The sequence below is a fragment of the Phyllostomus hastatus genome, unplaced genomic scaffold (genome assembly GCF_019186645.2).
Source record: "Phyllostomus hastatus isolate PE091 unplaced genomic scaffold, TTU_PhHast_1.1 phas_contig_118, whole genome shotgun sequence".
In the NCBI taxonomy this organism is placed as follows: domain Eukaryota; kingdom Metazoa; phylum Chordata; class Mammalia; order Chiroptera; family Phyllostomidae; genus Phyllostomus; species Phyllostomus hastatus.
The window spans coordinates 6,225,275-6,244,534 of NW_025333543.1; the positions used below are offsets into that span (position 1 = coordinate 6,225,275).

The window sequence follows — 19,260 nt, forward strand, 5'->3', positions numbered from 1 at the left end:
TAACCAGCTGTGATGAGTTTTTCTTTTTATTGCATTATTTTAAAATATCACCCATGAAAGCTAAATTTAGGAATGAGATTTTTGAAACTATATAAAATATTCTGCTCAAAATAGAATCATTTTCTTCCTCCTCTTCTTGTAATCAGAGGAATACCTTACAGTTAGAAAGAGTTTTATATTTTTCATAAAATGTTCACATAAATTCTCTTATGTATTCAACAACAGCTTCATCATGCAGAGGGCAAATATTAGCTCCTATCTACAGGTTAGATCTACTGAGATATTAAGGTATTACTGTAGTCACAGTTTATTGGTGGCAGAACTGAGACTAGAGTCTGTATCTTTATCTTGGTCAATATTGAACCACTAATGTAAACCATGGCTGCCATGACCTATTTGAATTTCCCAATTTTTACTTAAGAAGTGTTTTGGTTTTTACATCTACCCTGATCTCTGCTGATGTCGTAGGAGCCAAGGAAAGAAGTATTTTAGTAAATTGGGTGAGCTCAGAGAGATCAGATAGAAGAGGACTGAAAAGATCATTTTCAGTAGGACAGTTGGGGCATAAGCCAGATTTCAGTGAGTTGTCTAATGAGTGGGAAGTAGGAGTGAAATCCAAGAATATCAATCATTGTTTTTCAACATGAGTGCAGCAAGGCAAATTTTAATCAACCAAAAAGTGTTCAACTCTGGGCAATATCTCTACACATAATCCATGCTCTTACTTACTTTCATAGTCTCTTTTTTTGTATATGTGAAAATTAAGATTTTATTGAAAAATGTATTTGCATACTTCTCTCTGCTGTTTAAAATGTCGTTTTTTTAATTCCACACTTTACTGTCATATGTAAGATTTTCAAAGATGGCTGAGGTATCCTTTTTTTTAATTGTTCAAGTACAGTTGTCTCTATTTTCATCCCACCATGCCCCCCCACCCCACCCATCCCTTCCTCCCACCCTCAAACCTACCCCCTTTGGCTTTAAGAAATAGGAATAGGGCCTTGGCTGGTGTAGCTCAGTGAATTAAGTGCAGACCTGTGAACCAAAGGGTTGCCAGTTCAGTTCCAAGCCAGGGCATATGCCAGGGTTGCAGGCCAGGTCCCAAGATAGGGGCGTGTGAGAGGCAATCACACATTGATGTTTCTCTCCTTCTCTTTCTCCTTCCCTCCCCGTCTCTCTAAAAATAAATAAATAAAATCTTTTAAAAAAAGAAATAGGAATAGGGAAAGGAAGTTAAGAAGTGGATTATAGATATAATTTAGAGATTAAAGCAGTTCATCCTTTATCTCATTTTTTGATGAAGGAAGACATAAAGTTGTCTACTAAAGAGATAAAGAGAACTAGGAATAGGTTGTAGACCTATTTAAGAGTGCAGTAATTTTTATTATCTTTTGCATGGTAAAAGAAGTCAGTTAGATACTTACTGATGGAGGGGGTTTCTCATTTTTTTATTGATTATAGATAAGCAGACTATTTTGATAACCACATGTTCAGCTCGTGGCTCAGAGGAACAGATCGTGAAGTGTGTAGAACTACTACTTTCAAGAAATGCTGATCCAAATGTTGCTTGTAGGTAAGAGCCTTACTATCTGTTCCGAAATTATGGATACTTTAATTTGATTATCAGACTTAATAATTTGATAACATGATTTTTTAAAAATTATAAATAATGTGTATTTACTTGGCCATATAGGTGACGAATGAAAATAGGTCTTAAGGTCATGGTTCCTATTGTATAAGTTTATCAAAGGAAGAAGGGTGTATTATGGAGGTCATCTTTTAATTTTTAATTTTTAGAACAATGTCCTAAGAATTTGCAATGAAAGGGAAAGGAAGACAGTATACTGTATCATTTTCTAAGAATCACATACTCAAAAGAATATGTTTGAGCTGTAGTAGTAAGCCTCTTAACTTAGTGTTCTAATGCTTAAACCCACTAAACAATTTTATATAAATGCTAAAGCATATATCCAAAATAATAAATCAAAATATTTTCATTTTCCTACAACTTTTCCAATTATTATTTTATCATGTATTTAATAGTGCCTAGATGCAAAGAAAACAAATAGTAAATATACCTTGCATCTTTTGAAATGTCAGTGATTTTTAAAAAATAAACCAGATTACTTAAAATTTCTATCATTAACTTTCTTCATCTCTGGCTCCATTTCCTGGTTAAATCTCTGTTTTATTTAATAATCAAAGTGAAGAGAGGGAAGTAGCCCATCTAACAGAAGTATGTCTAGCATGAATAGAATAATTATTCATAATTCATTAATTCAAATATAATGATATATTAATATTACTATTAATAATACAAATAAATATTTCTGAATATAGAAATAACTATGCTTCACTAGAAGTATTTTTTCTTTTTTTCTTTTTAAAAATTTAATCTTTATTTTTTCCATTAGCATTTAGTTCCCTTATACCTCCCTCCCCCCAGCAATCATCACACTGTTGTCCATGAGTCCTTTTTCTTTTTTCTTCAATCCCTCATCCCCCTACTACCTCCCTAGCTGTTATCCTACTCTCCATCTATGAGTCTGTGCCCATTTTCCTTGTTAGTTCAGTTTGTTCATTAGATTCCACATATGAGTGAAATCATATAGCCTTGTCTTTCTCTGACTGGCTTACTTCACTTAGCATAATGTTCCCCAGCTCCATCCATACTGTTGCAAAGGGTAAAATTTTCTTCTTTTTTATTGCTGAGTAGTATTCCATTGTGTAAATGTTTCATATTTGTTTTATCTATTCATTTGTTGATGGACATTTGGGCTGTTTCCATATCTTGGTAATTATAAATAATGCTGCAGTGAACATAGGGGTGCTTATGTTCTTCCAAATTAGTATTTTGGGTTCCTTCAGATATATCCAGAAGTGGGTTTACTGGGTCAGGAAGCAGATCCATTTTTAACTTTTTGAGGTACCTCCATACCATTTTCCACAGTGGCTGCACCAATTTGCATTCCAGCCAACAGTGCACGATAATTCCCTTTTCTCCGCATCCTCACCAGCACTTGTGGTTTGTTGATTTATTGATAATAGCCATTCTGACCAGTGTGGCATGACTGTGGCTTTAATTTGCATTTCTCGGATAATTAGTGATATCAAGCATCTTTTCATGTCTATTTGCCATCTGTATGTCCTTTTTGGAGAATTGTCTATTCAGGCGTTTTTCCCATTTTTTAATTGGGTTGTTTGTTTTTTTGGTGTTGAGTTTTTTAAGTTCTTTATAAATTTTGGATATTAACTTCTTATCAGATATATTGGCAAATATGTTCTCCCATTCTGTGGGTTGTGTTTTTATTCTGTTGATGGTTTGCTTTGCTGTGCAAAACTTTTTAGTCTGATGTAGTCCCATTTGTTTATTTTTTTTCTTTTGTTTCCCTTGCCTGGGGAGTTATATCTAAAAAATATTTGTATGAGCTATGTCCAAGATTTTGCTGCCTATGTTTTCTTCTATCATTTTTTATGTTTTAGACTCTAACATTTATGTCTTTGATAGATTTTTAATTTATTCTTGTGTGTGGTGTAAAAAACTGGTCTAGTTACATTTTTCTGCATATATCTGTCCAATTTTCCCAACACCATTTATTAAATAAACTATCTTTAGCCCATTGAATGTGTTTGCTTCCTTTGTCAAATATTAATTGACTGTAAAAGTGTGGATTTGTTTCTGGGCTCTCTCTTCTGTTCCATTGAACTAATGTGTTTGTTTTTATGCCAGTACCATGCTGTTTTTATTACTATGGCTTTATAGTATAGCTTGATATTAGGCAGCATGATTCTTCCAGCTTTGTTCTTCTTTTAGCAAGCTGTTGCTATGCAGGGTCTTCTATGGTTCATATATTTTTGAAATATTTGTTCTACTTCTGTGAAATACCTCATTAGAATCTTGATAGGAATTGCATTGAACCATATGATGATATCAATAGATGCAGAAAAAGCATTTGATAAAATCCAGCACCCATTTATGATAAAAAAAAAACTCTCAGCAAAGTGGGATTAGAGGGAACATACCTAAACATAATAAAGGCCATATGTGACAAACCTACTACCAGCATCATACTCAATTGGTAAAAACTATAAGTGTTCCCCTTAAGACTGGGAACAGGACCGGGATATCCACTTTTACCTCTCTTATTCAACATAGTACTGAAAGTTCTAGCCACAGCAATCAGAGAACAAATAAAAGACATCCAGATTGGAAAGGAAGAAGTAAAAACTGCCTTTATTTGCAGATCACATGATAATGTACATAGAGAACTCCAAAAATTCCACCAGGAAACTACTAGAACTGATAAATTAATTCAGCAAAGTAGCAGGATACAAAATTAGTATCCATAAATCACTTGCATTTTTATATGCCAATAAGAAACTAACAGCAAGGGAAATTAAGAAAACAATCCCATTCACAATTGCTACAAAAAGAATTAAAACCAGGAATAAACCTAACCAAGGATGTAAAAGACCTGTGCTCAAGAGAATTTTAGGGCACTGAAGAAAGAAATGGAGCAAGATACAAATAAGTGGAAGCATATACTGTTTTCATGGATAGGAAGAATTAACATCATTAAAATGTTCACACTGCCTAGAAGTATTTTTTTCTAATTAAGTTCTGGTTCTACAGCACTTGGACAGCAGCTTTGGAAGGTACCATACAGCTTTAGTTAATCCCCAGATCTTACCTGAGATACATGGATTTTTATTTAGTGAAGTTGTTTTAAGCCAGGTCTACTTTATCTCCCAGTGGACATGGGCAATGTCTGGAGAAATTTTTGATTGTCACACCTGGGAGAAGCTACTGGCATCTAATGGCTAGAGGCTGGGGTTGCTGCTAAACATCCTACAAATACATAGAATAACCCCTCAAAACAAAGAATTACTCATCCCAAACAGTAGTGCCAAGATTGAGAGACTGAGTGTGAGGAAGGTCAAGGCTTGTAGAGTGGATAATCAGTGTTTAACAAAAATAAAGACTTATTATAGGAAAGGAACTTCCTTCAAATTTTTAGCAAATTAATTCACAGGAACTGTTTCCATGCCATATATTGTATAATCTGTAGTTAGGATTTGATTGTACCTTGGAATTTTGAACTCTGGGACCCCTAGCTGAAGTAAACTTTAATGGGTGCTATAAATTTTGTACCTTTAGAAGTGGTTTATGGTAAGATTTACCTCTCTGGATTTAATGGAATTTTTTTTTCTAGTGCTCTTCAAAAAAATGTTTCTTTTCATTACTTCTACAAGGTATCATAGATAGCAAAGTCTTTACCCTCCCAATCACTTACTTTCTTGTGAACACACTGAAGAAGTCAAACAAGCCAGTGTCATAGGTTCTAGATTATTCTGCTTTAATAACTAGAAGGGGTCTTTTAGATGCATAGGGTATATCTGAAACAGACATATTTCATTTAAATTAAAATAATACAAGGTTACCATCTTAAGCTAAACTATTAAGGCAACCACACAATTTCAAAACTGAAACCCAGAAAACTGTTGAATTTGAAAGAGCATAAGATTTAGATTAGTATGTACTCAACTCAAAGAAGTAGAGAATTCTATAGCATGGTTCCAGAGCAATCTACATCTAATTAACACATGTGAGAAATACCTGAAAAACTATTCACCTGCTTTTATGTCTATGGTCAAAGCATAAAGCAATAAAATGATTGAATTTCCTTTTCTTTTAGAAAGTAAGGATCTTGGTAGAGCTGAAAAGAGAATAAGTTATGACAAATAGTGCTTTTAGGTTGCATATTTTATAAATTGGATGGCATTAGTGGGCATAAGAGGATACCATGCTGCCAATGTAAAAGAAAAAAATCTCAGGACACAAGGAGAGTGCAATGAAATTGGGGGAATTTTATAGGTAATTCATTAGCAGTGACCAAATTCGAAACCTATTAGAAGATTTTAAGTTTTAATTTCTTTTGCAAAGCACCAGAACAGAAGAAACCAAGGATTCAGAGATAGATGAGGAAACTACTATTCAGATGTAAAGGAGAGAAACATATTTAGAGGAATTTATTTTCAACTTGTCATGGCCTCTTTTGTTGAATAGTTCTTCTGCTTAGAAAAATTACCTCTCAAGAATAAGAGCGCAAGGGAAGAGTTGGCCATAAAACTCATAAGTGGCTAGGTTTTGTGAAAGCTAAATGGTCATATATTTGCCAGTTGCAAAGGAAGTTAACCTATGACTTTTTTTTATAACTAAAATGGTATCAGTAGTCTTGTTTCATGAAGCAAAAGTTACAGAAAAGTCTTGGAGATCAACCTCTAAACTAGAGACTGAAGTCTCAGTTTTAGTATACTCTTCTAGTTTTTATAGACTTAATTCAAGAGAGAGGTTCTTAGTTTATATATAAAATGGAAAAGGAAAAGGAGGGTTTTACCTGTATCAGAAGCAGGCAGATTATTCTAGATCTTATAATAGAAGTGAATCAGTTAATCAAATGTATGATTTGGTTCTGTTTGCAGAAAAACTAAAGAGAGGAAAAATTCTGAGATCCCTGTACCTACTTCTGAATTCCCTGTACCTAGAGATCTTGCTGAATGATACTGAGGGAATTCTGTAATAGTTTAGTTTTTTTTCTGAACAACCCAATAATCCTTTATTTTTCAATTACAGTTGACGTTCAGTATTATTTTATGTTTGCTTCAGGTGTACAGCAGTGTTTAGACAATCATATGAAGTGATCCCTCTGATATTTCAAGTGACCATCTGACACTGTACATAGTTAATACAATATTATTAGCTGTACACCCTATGCTGTATTTTACATCCTGTGACTATTTTGTAACTGACAATTTCTACTTCTTATTTTATTTTTAAATATATTTTATTGATTATGCTGTTACAGTTTCCCCATTTTCCTCCTTTTATTCCCTCCACCCTGAACACCCTTCCACCTACATCCCACCCCCCCCAGTTCATGTCCATGGGTTGTACATATAAGTTCTTTGGATTCTCCATTTCCTGTGCTATTCTTAACCTGTCTGTTTTGTACATACCAGTTATGCTTCTTACTCCCTGTACCTTTTTTCCCATTCTCCTCCCTTCCCCTCCCAGCTGATAACCCTCCAGTGATCTCCATTTCTGTGATTCTGTTCCTGTCCTGGTTGTTTGCTTAGTTTATTTTAGTTTTGGTGTTTTATTTTTAACTTCAGTTGTTGATAGTTGTGAGTTTGTTGTCATTATACTGTTCACATTTTGATAATCTTCTTTTTCTTAAATAAGTCCCATTAACCTTTCATATAATAAGGGATTAGTGATGATGAACTCCTTTAACTTGACCTTATCTGGGAAGTACTTTATCTGCCCTCTCATTCTAAATGATAGCTTTGCTGGGTAGAGTAATCTTGGATGTAAGTCCTTGCTTTCCATGACTTTGAATATTTCTTTCCAGCCCCTTCTTACCTGTAAGGTTTCTTTTGAGAAATCAGCTGATGGTCTTATAGGAACTCCTTTGTAAGTAACTGTTTCCTTTTCTCTTGCTGCTTTTAAGATTCTGTTCTTATCTTTAATCTTGGGTAATGTAATTATGATGTGCTTTGGTGTGTTCTTCCTTGGGTCCAACCTCTTTGGGACTCTGAGCTTCCTGGACTTCCTGGAAGTCTATTTCCTTTGCCAGATTGAGGAAGTTCTTCATTATTTTTTTTGTAATAAGTTTTCAATTTCTTGCTCTTCCTCTTTTCCTTAAGGTATCCTTATGATTTGGATGTTGGAATGTTTAAAGTTGTCCTAAGCCTCTCCTCATTTTTTTTTTTTGAATTCTTATTCCTTCTTTCTGTTCTGGTTGAATGTTTATTTCTTCCTTCTTCTCCAAACCATTGATTTCAGTCCCGGTTTCCTTCCTGTCACTGTTGGTTCCTGTATATTTTCCTTTATTCCACTTTTCATAGCCTTCACTCTTTCCTCTATTTTACAACCATACTCAATCATTTCTGTGAGCATCCTAATTACCAGTGTTTTGAACTCTGCATCTGATAGGATGGCTATCTCTTCATCACTTAGTTGTACTTTTTCTGGAGTTTTGATCTGTCCTTTCATTTGGGCCACTTTTTGTGTGTATCTGGGCATGCCTGTTAGTAGTAAGGGGTGGAGCCTTAGGTACTCACCAGGGTGGGGCAACCCACCCTTGCTGCATTGTGGTGCTATGTGTGGGGGATAGGTCCGAGAGGGAACAATGCCACTTGCTCAGTTCTCTTCAGCTTTCAGTCATTTCCCCCACTTCCCACAAGCAAATTGGGCCTTTCTGGTGCTGATTCCCAGATGGGTGGGTTTGTGTGCATTCTAGGACCCTGTGGGTCTCTCCAGCGAACTCTCCTGTGAAGCCGGGAGTTTCTTCCACTGCCTCAACCCCCACAGGTTTTTTTCAGTCAGAGGTTTTGAGACTTTATTTCCCATGGCTTTCACCCTGGGTTGCTGGTCTGTCTTGCTCCCAGTTGTTCCTTCTGGTTTATCCACATAAAAATGTGAGACCTCCCAGTCCACCAGCTTTGGCCACCCACCCCTGTCCTCCAGACGCTTCCTTGCCACAAGTCCTCTCCACCCTGGCTGCCTATCTCTGTCCCTCCTACTGGTCTAGATGAATGTTTCTTCTTTAACTCCTTGGTTGTCGGACTTCCATGCAGTTTGGTTTTCTGACATTTCTAGTCATTTTTGTTTTTAAATTTCTTGTCCTTCTTTTGGTTTGTGGGAGCAGGCACAGTGCATCTGCCTACACCTCTATCTTGGCTGGAAATCTAATTTAAAATTTTTTATTGGGTATAATTGACATACAGTAGAATATTCCATTATTCAGTTTACAGTGAGATTGTTTTTCACAAATGCATACATTTGTGTAACTCATAACCAAATTAGAATATTTCTGTCATCCCAGAAAGTTCCTTCATTCCCCTTTCCAGTGCTCTGGACCTTATTTCTACCACTATAAATTAGTTTTTGATATTATAAACTGTCTAAATAGACTTATACAGTATTTTTGTGTTATGTAATTTCTTGCACTCAGGGTAATATTTTAAAGATTCATCCATGTTTGTATCGGTAGTTCGTTACTTTTAGTGCTGAGTTCTATTCTACTGTATGTTTATTACATAATAAATTTAAGAGATGTGAAGAAGTCTTTATGACCTCAGTAAAAGAGCTGACTGGCTTGGTAATTGATTGGCTTGGGACTTGAAAGCCAATTCAATAACACAGAAAAACAAAATAATATATAAAAGGCTATAAAATTGTTGAAATACTTCAATAGGAATAATTGAAAGCATGTTAAGGTTCTGTGCTAAGGCAGTGTGAGTACCAGCAACATCGTACATGTTTCTCTCTCCCTAGCAGTTCTGATTATTAGGTCCAAGTGCCTGTAGCCAGCCAGTCCTTTGGTTTGGCTTCCCCAGAAACATCACTCCTTTCTCACACCCTCCCCAGATTCCTTGTGTCATTTCCCCCAAAGTTTCCATAAAACTATTAAGTTCTGCCTGTCCTTTCCTCTCCCTCCCCTAACTCTCTTTCCTTCCTCTCTTTTTTGAATTTGTTTATTGTGGTAATATACACATAACATAAAATTTGCCATTTTATCCATTATTAAGTGTATGATTTAGTGTATTTTTTATTGTAAATTTCTACCAGGCATCTGAGGCTTGCAGTTTTTTTTGAGCAATGTCTACTTTTCCAGCTTGAGTTCCCGGTTAAGCTAAATAGAGACAAGAGCCTTGTGTCAGTTTTACATATAGGTATAACTATCTGCTTCTTTGTTTCACATACTGACTTGTTTTGGGGAATGACATTTGGTATTGTTTGTTTTGCTTCAGCAAGACATATGTGTTGAACATCAGAATCACTAAGTGCTCTTACATTATTTTCAGCTTTCATTTACTTCTTTAGCCATTATAGCTCATTATTATAGTAAACATTTATAGAGCAACTGTCATTTGCTTGAAGATTTATTTTGCCCTCAAATTTTGTATGTAAGTAGACTTTTCAGTCTGCTAATACCATTAGATTCTTAGGTGTCATGGTTTTTTGCAAACCTGTTTTTTTCCTACATTACTTCTGTTTCATCTTGAAAACAGCTAGTGTAAAAACATCAGTTTAATGTGGTATCATTACAGCATCTCTGTGCCATGTCAAACATCATTATGACAAGTGTCTTCTGAATTTTGGATTGGGGCCTCAGTTCTGGAGAAGTCTCATTCATTATCTCTTCAAATATTAACTCTGTTCTATTCTTTCCTCCATTTCCTGGGTCTCTGATTGTATATCTGTTAGACCATCTCATTGTGTCCTCATTCTCTTTGTTCTTTTATATCTCTTGGTTTTACTATGTAACATTCTGGATAATAGTTTCTAATCTCCCTTCTAGGTCATTGAATCTCACTTCACCTACTTCTGATTTATCATTAAAGTAATCAATTGAGCTTATAATTTCAGTTACTATTTTTATTTCTAGAATTTCTGTTAGATTCTTTTAAAAGTTGGTGGGTTCACTTTTTATATAGGTTTTGTTCCCTGAAAATATTTACAAGCTCTAAATTAAAACTTCTTTAATATTCTAACCATATAGTCTAGAAGTAACATTTACAATCTGAAATCTTTGTAGGTTTGTTTTTGTTACCAGTAGGTTCTCATACTTCTCACTTATGACTGGGTGCTAGTCATTAGATTTTAAAACTTTCTTGTAGGAATAATATGAGGCCTAGGTTGCTCCATCAGGAAGGATTTTGTGTATTTCTAAAAGGTGCTTGGGGCACCTTAATACTGCATTAATGGTATTAGTCCAGTACTCAATGTAATCTGTGCTCAGGGTTGAAGTTCCCTGGACCATTCTGGTGATATAAACCTAAAGAGCTGGTTTATCTCTGATTTATCCTACCTCTGATGGGGTAGCCTTAGAGTCTGACTTAATGTGTCTTGCATCTGATTTAGTTAACTCTCCACTTTGTATAGGCCCAGAGCTTTGAATTTTGTTCCTCTTGAGGTTCAGCACCACCAAAGCCGTGGCTTATTTTTCTGCTGGGATCCTCAGGACTGAAAAATACCCTCAAGGCAAAAGCAACTGAGAATGCTGAGGGGTTTTTTTTACCACTTTAGGATTTTGCCATCTAGATTTTGGTTAAGTAGCTCCTCAGTATACTAATGTTATTAGTTTTTCAGTTTTTAAGAAATGAACAATTTTTTTTATTTAGCTGATTTAGATGCCTTCACAGATTTAGTACAAATTATCCAGTTTGTGATTACTGGAAGTAAAAATCAGCATCATCTAAATTTTTAAAATAATTTTGTATTGTTCAATTATAGTTAACATAACATTATGTTAGTTTCAGGTGTATAACATAGTGATTAGACATTTATATAACTTAGAAAAGTGACCAATAAGTCTAGTACCCATCTGAGACCATACATAATTATTACAATATTACTGTTACGTAACTATCATTTGTACATCTTAATCCCTTCCCCTTTTTCATCCATCCCTCCAGCCTTCATCCTATATGGCAACCATCAAAATGTTCTCTGTCTATGAATTTGTTTCTGTTTTGTTTGTTCATTTATTTTGTTTTTTATTTGTATTGTTCTCCAACCATAATATTTCCTTTTATTAACATTTTAAATTAAAATTTTATTTACACTCAGTATTATTCTGTATTAGTTTTAGGTGTGCAATGTAGGGATTAGATAATCATATACTTTACAAAGTGTTCCACCTGATATTTACAGTACCCACCTGTGACCATATGTAGTTATTACAATATTATTGACCATATTTCCTATGCATTACATTACAACCCTATAACTATTTTATAACTACAAGCTTGTACTTCTTTATCCCTTCACCTTTTCACTCAGTCCCCCAGTCCCCCTCTCATCTGGCAACCATCAGTCTGTTCTCTGTATCTATGAGTTTGTTTCTATTTTGTTTGTTTGTTTATTTTGTTTTTTAGAGTCCATTTATATATAAGTGAAATCATATGGCAGTTTTCTTTCTCTGACTGACTTATTTCATTTAGCATAATACCCTTTAGGGCCATCCATGTTGTCTCAAATTGTAATATTTCATTCTTTTTTATGGCCAACTAATATTTTGTTGTATATATGTACCACTGCCTTTTTATCTACTCGTCCATTGATGAGCACTTGCATTGCTCCGGTATCTTGGCTGTTGTAAATAATGCTGCAATGAACATAGTGTTACTAAACCCAACCAGTAGCAGGGGATCTTACTACTTGCCACTTACCACACAAATCTCCAAAGATGGAGTTTGGTGGAAAAGAAATGAACCTTTTAATTAATGGCTAGTTTCTGACTGAAATATCTGGGCAACAAAGGAAAAGGGAAAGGAAAAGTTAGAGTATGACATCAAAAATAGCCATATAAATATTTGTCATTACAACTCCTATATCAGTTCAAAAACTGAAAATAACACAAGAACAAAAATCTGTTCACAGTGCTGACTGTTATCACCAAGGTCTTTGGAAATTGCGGTAAGTTTCTGCCTTGAAGCCTGTTCCCTCTAAGACAGCCAAAGAAAAAATCACCCTGTCACCCTCTGCCAGCTCAGTTCAAGGTGGAGCCAGGAATCTCCTTTCCCACACAAAAGTATCATGAATGTAGGTGGCTTTGCTGGTCTGCAGTTGCTGTCTAGCTCCAGGCATCTTTTGGATCCTGTGCCCCTAGGTCTCTGCTCACAGGCCCACACTGCCACCACTGGCAGGCCAGCTGGCAAGTATTGCCATGCCCCCACTCCAGGGAAGGGGAAAGAATCAACTAACTTCTTGCTTCCTGGTGCTCTCTGTTTCAAAAGTCTTCTCCTAGAATCCCATGTGCACCAAAAGCCAGCGAGAGTGTCCAGCATTTTAACCAATGAAAGCCAGTGTTGTCCACGGTTGCCATTCCCCTCTTCCAGCTACTATGTTTAACAAGGTGGCATGGTCTCCACTCACTCATGCAAATCTCAAACCCTCCAAGCCCTTGGAGAAGGCTAGGCTGTGAAGTGAAGCTGGCTGTTTGTAGTTCTGAACTTAGGGATGTTTATTAAGAGGTATAGGGCACTCCAAGACCAGATGCTGCTGTTTGGGGATTGTAAACCATTGAGAGATTTTAGGAAAAACCAGTGCATGAGCCAAGACAGGTCGTTTGTATAGAGAGGCACTGCATTTTGCTTGGGTGGGTCTGAAAGTTGTGTGGGTCAGGTTCTCAGTGAATATGATGGGGCCAATGGTATTAGCCAGGTTGATGGAGACTAAAACAGATATGGTGCCCAACTGTGTGTGCAGACTGGTTTGGGGGAGAATTCAACAGAGGAACAATGGCCTTTGCCAGCACCTCTGACTGGGAGCAAGCTGCCCATACAGCCTCTGCCCTGAAGGCAGACAGTTCAGTTCCTCCCTGTATGTCTCTGGAGCCTTGAGCTGCTGCCCCAGTGCTGGAGTGCAGTACAAGTGGGTCTGTCAGTAAGTGCATGGACCCTCTAAGAGAAACACCTGGGACTCCAGAAGGCCACTGTGTCACTCAGTGCCAATCCCTGCTGGTTTTCACAACTAGAAGTTACGGTGACTTCTCTGGGCTGGGGGTGCCTAATATGGGGCTGGAAACCTTTGCTCCTTAACGGGGGGATGTCTGCAGGTGAGATATCTTTCCAGATTTTTAACCACCACACCTGTGTGGGACTAGCCCTTTAAGCATCTCTGCTCCTTCTACCAGTCTGATCATGACTTCTTCTGTGTATCCTTACCATCATCTAAATTTTTAAACTGCTTTTTACTTAATGTATCCTCTATTAGTTCTTTAATTTTTTTGTACTCCGTATAGACTTTTCTAATCCTGTGGAAAATAGCATTGATTTAATTTTTAACAATTAGCATTCTATATTAGCATATAAAAGATCTATCTTGTTCTTTTATTTTTTTCTTACACTTAAAAATTCATTTTATTTTTCTTCCTGCGGGACTGATGGTCAAAATATGACAACTTGAAAGTCATTTGAAAATTAAACACATCATACCTTATGTTTCTCTTGGATCAGGCTATGTACAAACTCAGCACATGGTAGTATGTCTAACAAATATGGGAATTTAATACTTGTTTATTTATTTGGGCCTTAGAATTTGTTTCTAGGCTGAGGTTTTTAATTTTGTTTTTAAAGGAAACATTTGTTAAATGTTTCCTGTATGCTAGTTACTGTGCTAATTGCACTTAAATGTGTTATCTGATATAGTCTTTACAACTAGAAGTAGACACTGTGTTATTTGTATAGGACAGAAAATTAACACTAAAGTATTTAAGCCTTTGACTGCAGGAGAGGTTTATTCTGAACAGGATATACCATTGGAATGCATTTGTATTTTCCATTTTGTCTAGATTTAGGATTAAGTTATGTCTTTTCCAATTGTTGCAAAACACGTTTGTGTTATATTGCCTTATATCTTTGTGTTTTTTCCATCTCTTTCCCAAAATTATTGTAGGTAGTTGAATATTTTGATTTAAAAACTCCACAAACTGCAAAGGGAAGTGTGTTAACAGAAAAATATTAAGCACTTTGATTCAGCTTAATAATATTTAGCCCTGAGAACAACATGGCCTACAATCAACTTAATTGGAACTTGGCAGTTGTGCCAAACTATGGACTTATCATTCCTTTTTTTTTCTTTTTGTATTGATAATTCAGTGATATGTTATTCAGTAAGATATTATAAATTATGAAAGTCTAAAAGGTTTATGCTAGATGATTGGATACATGATAAAATTTGAAACCTTCTTCAGTCTTGCCTTAAATTTGGAGTTGACATTTTTATTATTAGATTAATAAGTCTTTAAAAAGTATATATATTCAGTAGTAAACACTTCTCTTTTTAGGAATTACGTGGGATTTTTCCACTTTGCAAAAACATTTTCTTAAAAATAATTTTTTATTTCATTTAGAAGGCAATTTTTCTGGCAGAAGAGTTTGTTCTATTTAGATTGCTCAGTCATGAAATAAATGTTTTATAAAATGATACGGCACTTTAATTTCAATAGTTGTTTTATTACTGTTGATAAGACAGCACACATTAACTAATGTCCAAGGTTTTGACGTAATCATTGTGTAATTGTTAACTTATTGAATGTTACTGCCTGTTTTAATAAATAGTATTCTGGGGAAAATGTTGCTTTCTCAGAATATAAATTTAGTTGGAAATGTTAGTAAAGCAATTTGGTATATTGAAATTAATTTTGAATTACAATATTAACTTGCTTTTAGTTATGAGGAAATATGTGACATATCTCTGCTGAGGTTGCAGAAATATTTTCAGACTTGGTTTTCTTTTAATCTTCACCTGAAGACATTTTTTCATAGCCTTTGCAGAGAGGAAGGAAGAGAAACATTGATGAGAGAGAACCATCAATTAGTTGCCTCCATTACACATCCAGACCAGGGATCATATGCCCCTGAACCTAGATCGGGGATTAAACTGCAATCTAGATATGTGCCCAACCAGGAATTGAACCTGCAACTTTTCAGTTATGGGTTGACGCTCCAACTAACTGAGCCACACTGGCCAGGGCCAGGACGAGGTTTTTAATAGCTTATTTAGAAAACATTATGAGAAGTCGTTATTTTGTGATTATTTTTCTTCCTGTATTTCTTGTTTTAATCCTCACCTAAGAACTTGCTTACTGATTTTACAGAGAGAGGAAGGGAGGGAGAGAGAGAGGGATGGAAACATCCATGTAAGAGAAAAACATCAGGTGGTTGCCTCTCATTTACTCCCCATCTGGGGACTGAACTTGCAACCTAGGCATATAGTCTGACCAGGAGTGGAACCTGTGACTACTCATTTTATAGGAGGACACTCCAACCAACTGAGCCACACTGGCCAGTGCCTTGTTTTTATTTATTTATTTATTTTTTGATAATTGCCTGTGCATATCCTATGCTCATTACTTACCTATGCTTTTACTTACCTGTCTTTTCTTTATGTTCCTATAGGAACTGATCATATCTTTTTTAGCAGTTTTACCTGTATGCAGACAATTACTAATATCTTAGTGTTACCTTGCGTGAATAGGGCATAACATTAATATTGCTATTCATATACTTGGAAAACTGCTTGGTCCTTTGGAAAGCACAGTGTGGAGATGAAGGAAGCCCTTGACACAGGCACTGAAGCAAAGACTTAAAATGTAAAAAAAGAAACAAAACTACCTTTCACATTCTGACCTGACTTTGTCTTATTTGTGTCTGGCACCAGTGGTAAGTTGTGTGCAGGCAACTAAAATTTCTACCTTGAAGAGACCCATGCACTTTTTTCTGATTAATTGTGGTCACCTGTGTATATCTAACTTCAAGGGAATGAGGAAGTCTAATCTTACTGTTTTCGCAGAAGGGGAATCAGCACTAATGGAGGATAGCCCTGATTTTTTACCACCTAAATATATTTTCTCCATGGCCACAATATTTTCTCTTTAGTGTATACTTAAACCAATGACTATTTTTGAATTTTGAGCATAAATTTGTACCAAGAAAAATTGTTACTTTTCACAAACTTTTTAGTTCACTTTTTTTATTGTTGTTCAATTACAGTTGTCCTCATTTCCCCCATTACTCTCCCCTGCCATACCCCCACCCTCCACATTCAATCCTCCTCTCCCATTGTGTTTGACCATGGGTCCTTTATACATGTTCCTTATGACCCTTTTCCTTCTTTGTCACATTATCCCTTTGCCCCCTCCCCTCTGGTTACTGTCAGTTCTTTATTTCTGTGTTTCTGTTTATATTTTGCTTGCTTGTTTATTTTGTTGTTTACATTCCACTGATAGGTGAGATCATATGGTATTTGCCTTTCACCACCTAGCTTATTTCACTTAGCATAATGCTCTCCAGTTCCATCCATGCTACTGCGAAAGGAAGGAGTTCCTTCTTTCTTTCTGCTGCCTAATATGCTATTGTGTAAATATGCCACAGTTTTTTGATCTGCTTATTTACCGACGGGCACTTAAGCTGTCTCCAACAGCTGGCTATTGTAAATTGTGCTGCTATGAACATTGGAGTGCACAGGTTCTTTTGAATTGGTGTTTTGGGATTCTTAAGGTGTATTCCCAGGAGTGGAATTGCCGGGTCAAAAGGCAGTTCCATTTTTAGTTTTTCATGGAAATTCCATACTGATTTCCACAGTGGCTGTACCCATCTGCATTCCCACCAACAGTGCATTAGGGTTCCCTTTTCTCCACAGCCTCACCAGCATTTACTGTTTAATATTTGTTTATGATAGTCCCTCTATCTGATGGGAACTGATATGTCATTGTGGTTTTTTAAGATTTTCTTTATTTATTTTTTGAGAGGGGAATGGAGGGAGAAAGAGGAGAGAAAGATCAATGTGTGCTTGCCTCTCAAGTGCCCCCTGCTGGGGACCAGGCATGTGCCCTGTCTGGGAATTGAATCAGCAACCCTTTGGTTCACAGGCTGGCACTCAATCCACTAAGCCACACCAGCCAGGGCTCCTTGTGGTTTTAATTTGCATCTCTCTGACGGATAGTGATGCTGAACATCCTTTCATATGTCTCCATATGTCCTCCTTGGAAAAGTGTCTGTTCATTTGCCCATTTTTTAATTGGATTGTTTGACTGCCTGGTATGGCGTCATGTGAGTTCTTTATATGTTTTGGAGATCAAACCCTTGTCCAAGGTATCATTGGCAAATACATTTTCCTATACAGTTGGTTCCCCTTTTATTTTATTGATGTTTTCTTTAGCCATGCTGAAGCTTTTTAATTTGTTGAAGTACCATTTGTTTATTCTTTCCTGTATGTCCCTAGCTCTAGGGGACATATCAGTGAAAATATTGCTGTGTGGAATATCTGAGATTTTCCTTCCTACATTCTCCTCTAGGATTTTTATGGTGTCATGACTTACAGTTAAGCCTTTTATCTATCTTGAGTTTATTTTTGTTTATGGTGTAAGTTGGTGATTGAGTTTCCTTTTTTTACATGTAGCTTTTTCATTTACTTTCATATATAACTAATACCTAATTGTTTCTTCTTTTGTTATGTCTCTTAGATTCATTGAAGTTTTAATATTTACAATCCCACTTTAGGGGCTACTTTCATAGCCTCCAAATTTATATTTTTGACTACACTACTGTAATTTAGCCAGCCCTATATGCTACTACTGGTAGAACTCACTTCTTTTTGTCTATTAGCTGAATAATATGATTCTCCATAATTTGATTCTACCTTATTCTTATACACCCCAGTTTCTAACATTCATTTCATTTATACAGTTTCAACAGCATTCCTTAGAATCACGGTCATTTCTGCTTCTATGTGTTTGTTTTTCTTCAATTTGGAATATCCTCCCCTCCCATCACTGTGCATTTAAATTACTCCTTCCAGGGCCAACTTGATAGTCTATTAAGCTTTCCCTTACGAGTGCTATTTGTTTGTAAGTATTTGGAGTGGGTAATTAGCTTGCTTAGCACATTGTTATGTATGTCATGAATGAAAGTCGATTTCACTGTGAGCTACTTAACTACCATGGTACCATATATATTTTTGATTCCTTCACAGTTCTTTCATGGGAAATTTATCAAGTTCTTACTGAATTTAATAGATTTGAAGTATAATGATCATTCATGTATTTTAGTTGCATTACTTACCTGAAACATGGAATTTGTAAAGTAATTAATATGTTAATCTATTTATACCACAGAAGTATAAAGTGTGACTTAGAGTCTGAAGATCTCATTCCAAGTACTATTTCTACAACTTCTCCAAACTAATACAACTGTTAAGGCTTTTTGCAATTTTTGAGGCTTAGTCTTTTCAGGAATTGATGGATGTGATACCTAGCTAGCCAACAGGGTCTATATAAGAAATAAAACATGAAAGTGAATGTGAAGGTAATGTGCTGCCATTTCATAGATGTTTACCAAATATTACATTTACTTAAATTGATAATATTTTTGTGTTGTGTTGTGACAGTCACAGTTTCTAAAAATGCACATTTCTGATTGATCTATGAAACTAAACTAATATATTATGTTTTTTTTAAACATTTATTATCATTTTAATGGTAGCCATTTATATATCTATGTGTATATAAAATCACCCACATATTCATACAGATAATCATCCATCCATCTATAAACATTATATGGTATCATTTGGCATGTTTTTATTCTACATTTTTATTGAGATCTGACTTACAAAGTGAAATGTACATATCTTAAGTGTACAGTTTGAAGTATGACAAACAAATACACCCATGTAGCTCACATGCC

General features: G+C 35.7%; 1 protein-coding gene across 1 annotated transcript in view; it reads left to right on the forward strand.

Annotated features, from left to right (window-relative positions):
* The window catches only part of ASZ1 (ankyrin repeat, SAM and basic leucine zipper domain containing 1), a 74,127-nt gene that overhangs the window by 6,447 nt on the left and 48,420 nt on the right, over nt 1-19,260 (forward strand). Inside the window, exon 4 of the mRNA XM_045847819.1 lies at nt 1,462-1,573. Within this exon, the coding sequence (XP_045703775.1) occupies nt 1,462-1,573 (112 nt within the window). The remainder of the gene's footprint in view (nt 1-1,461; nt 1,574-19,260) is intronic.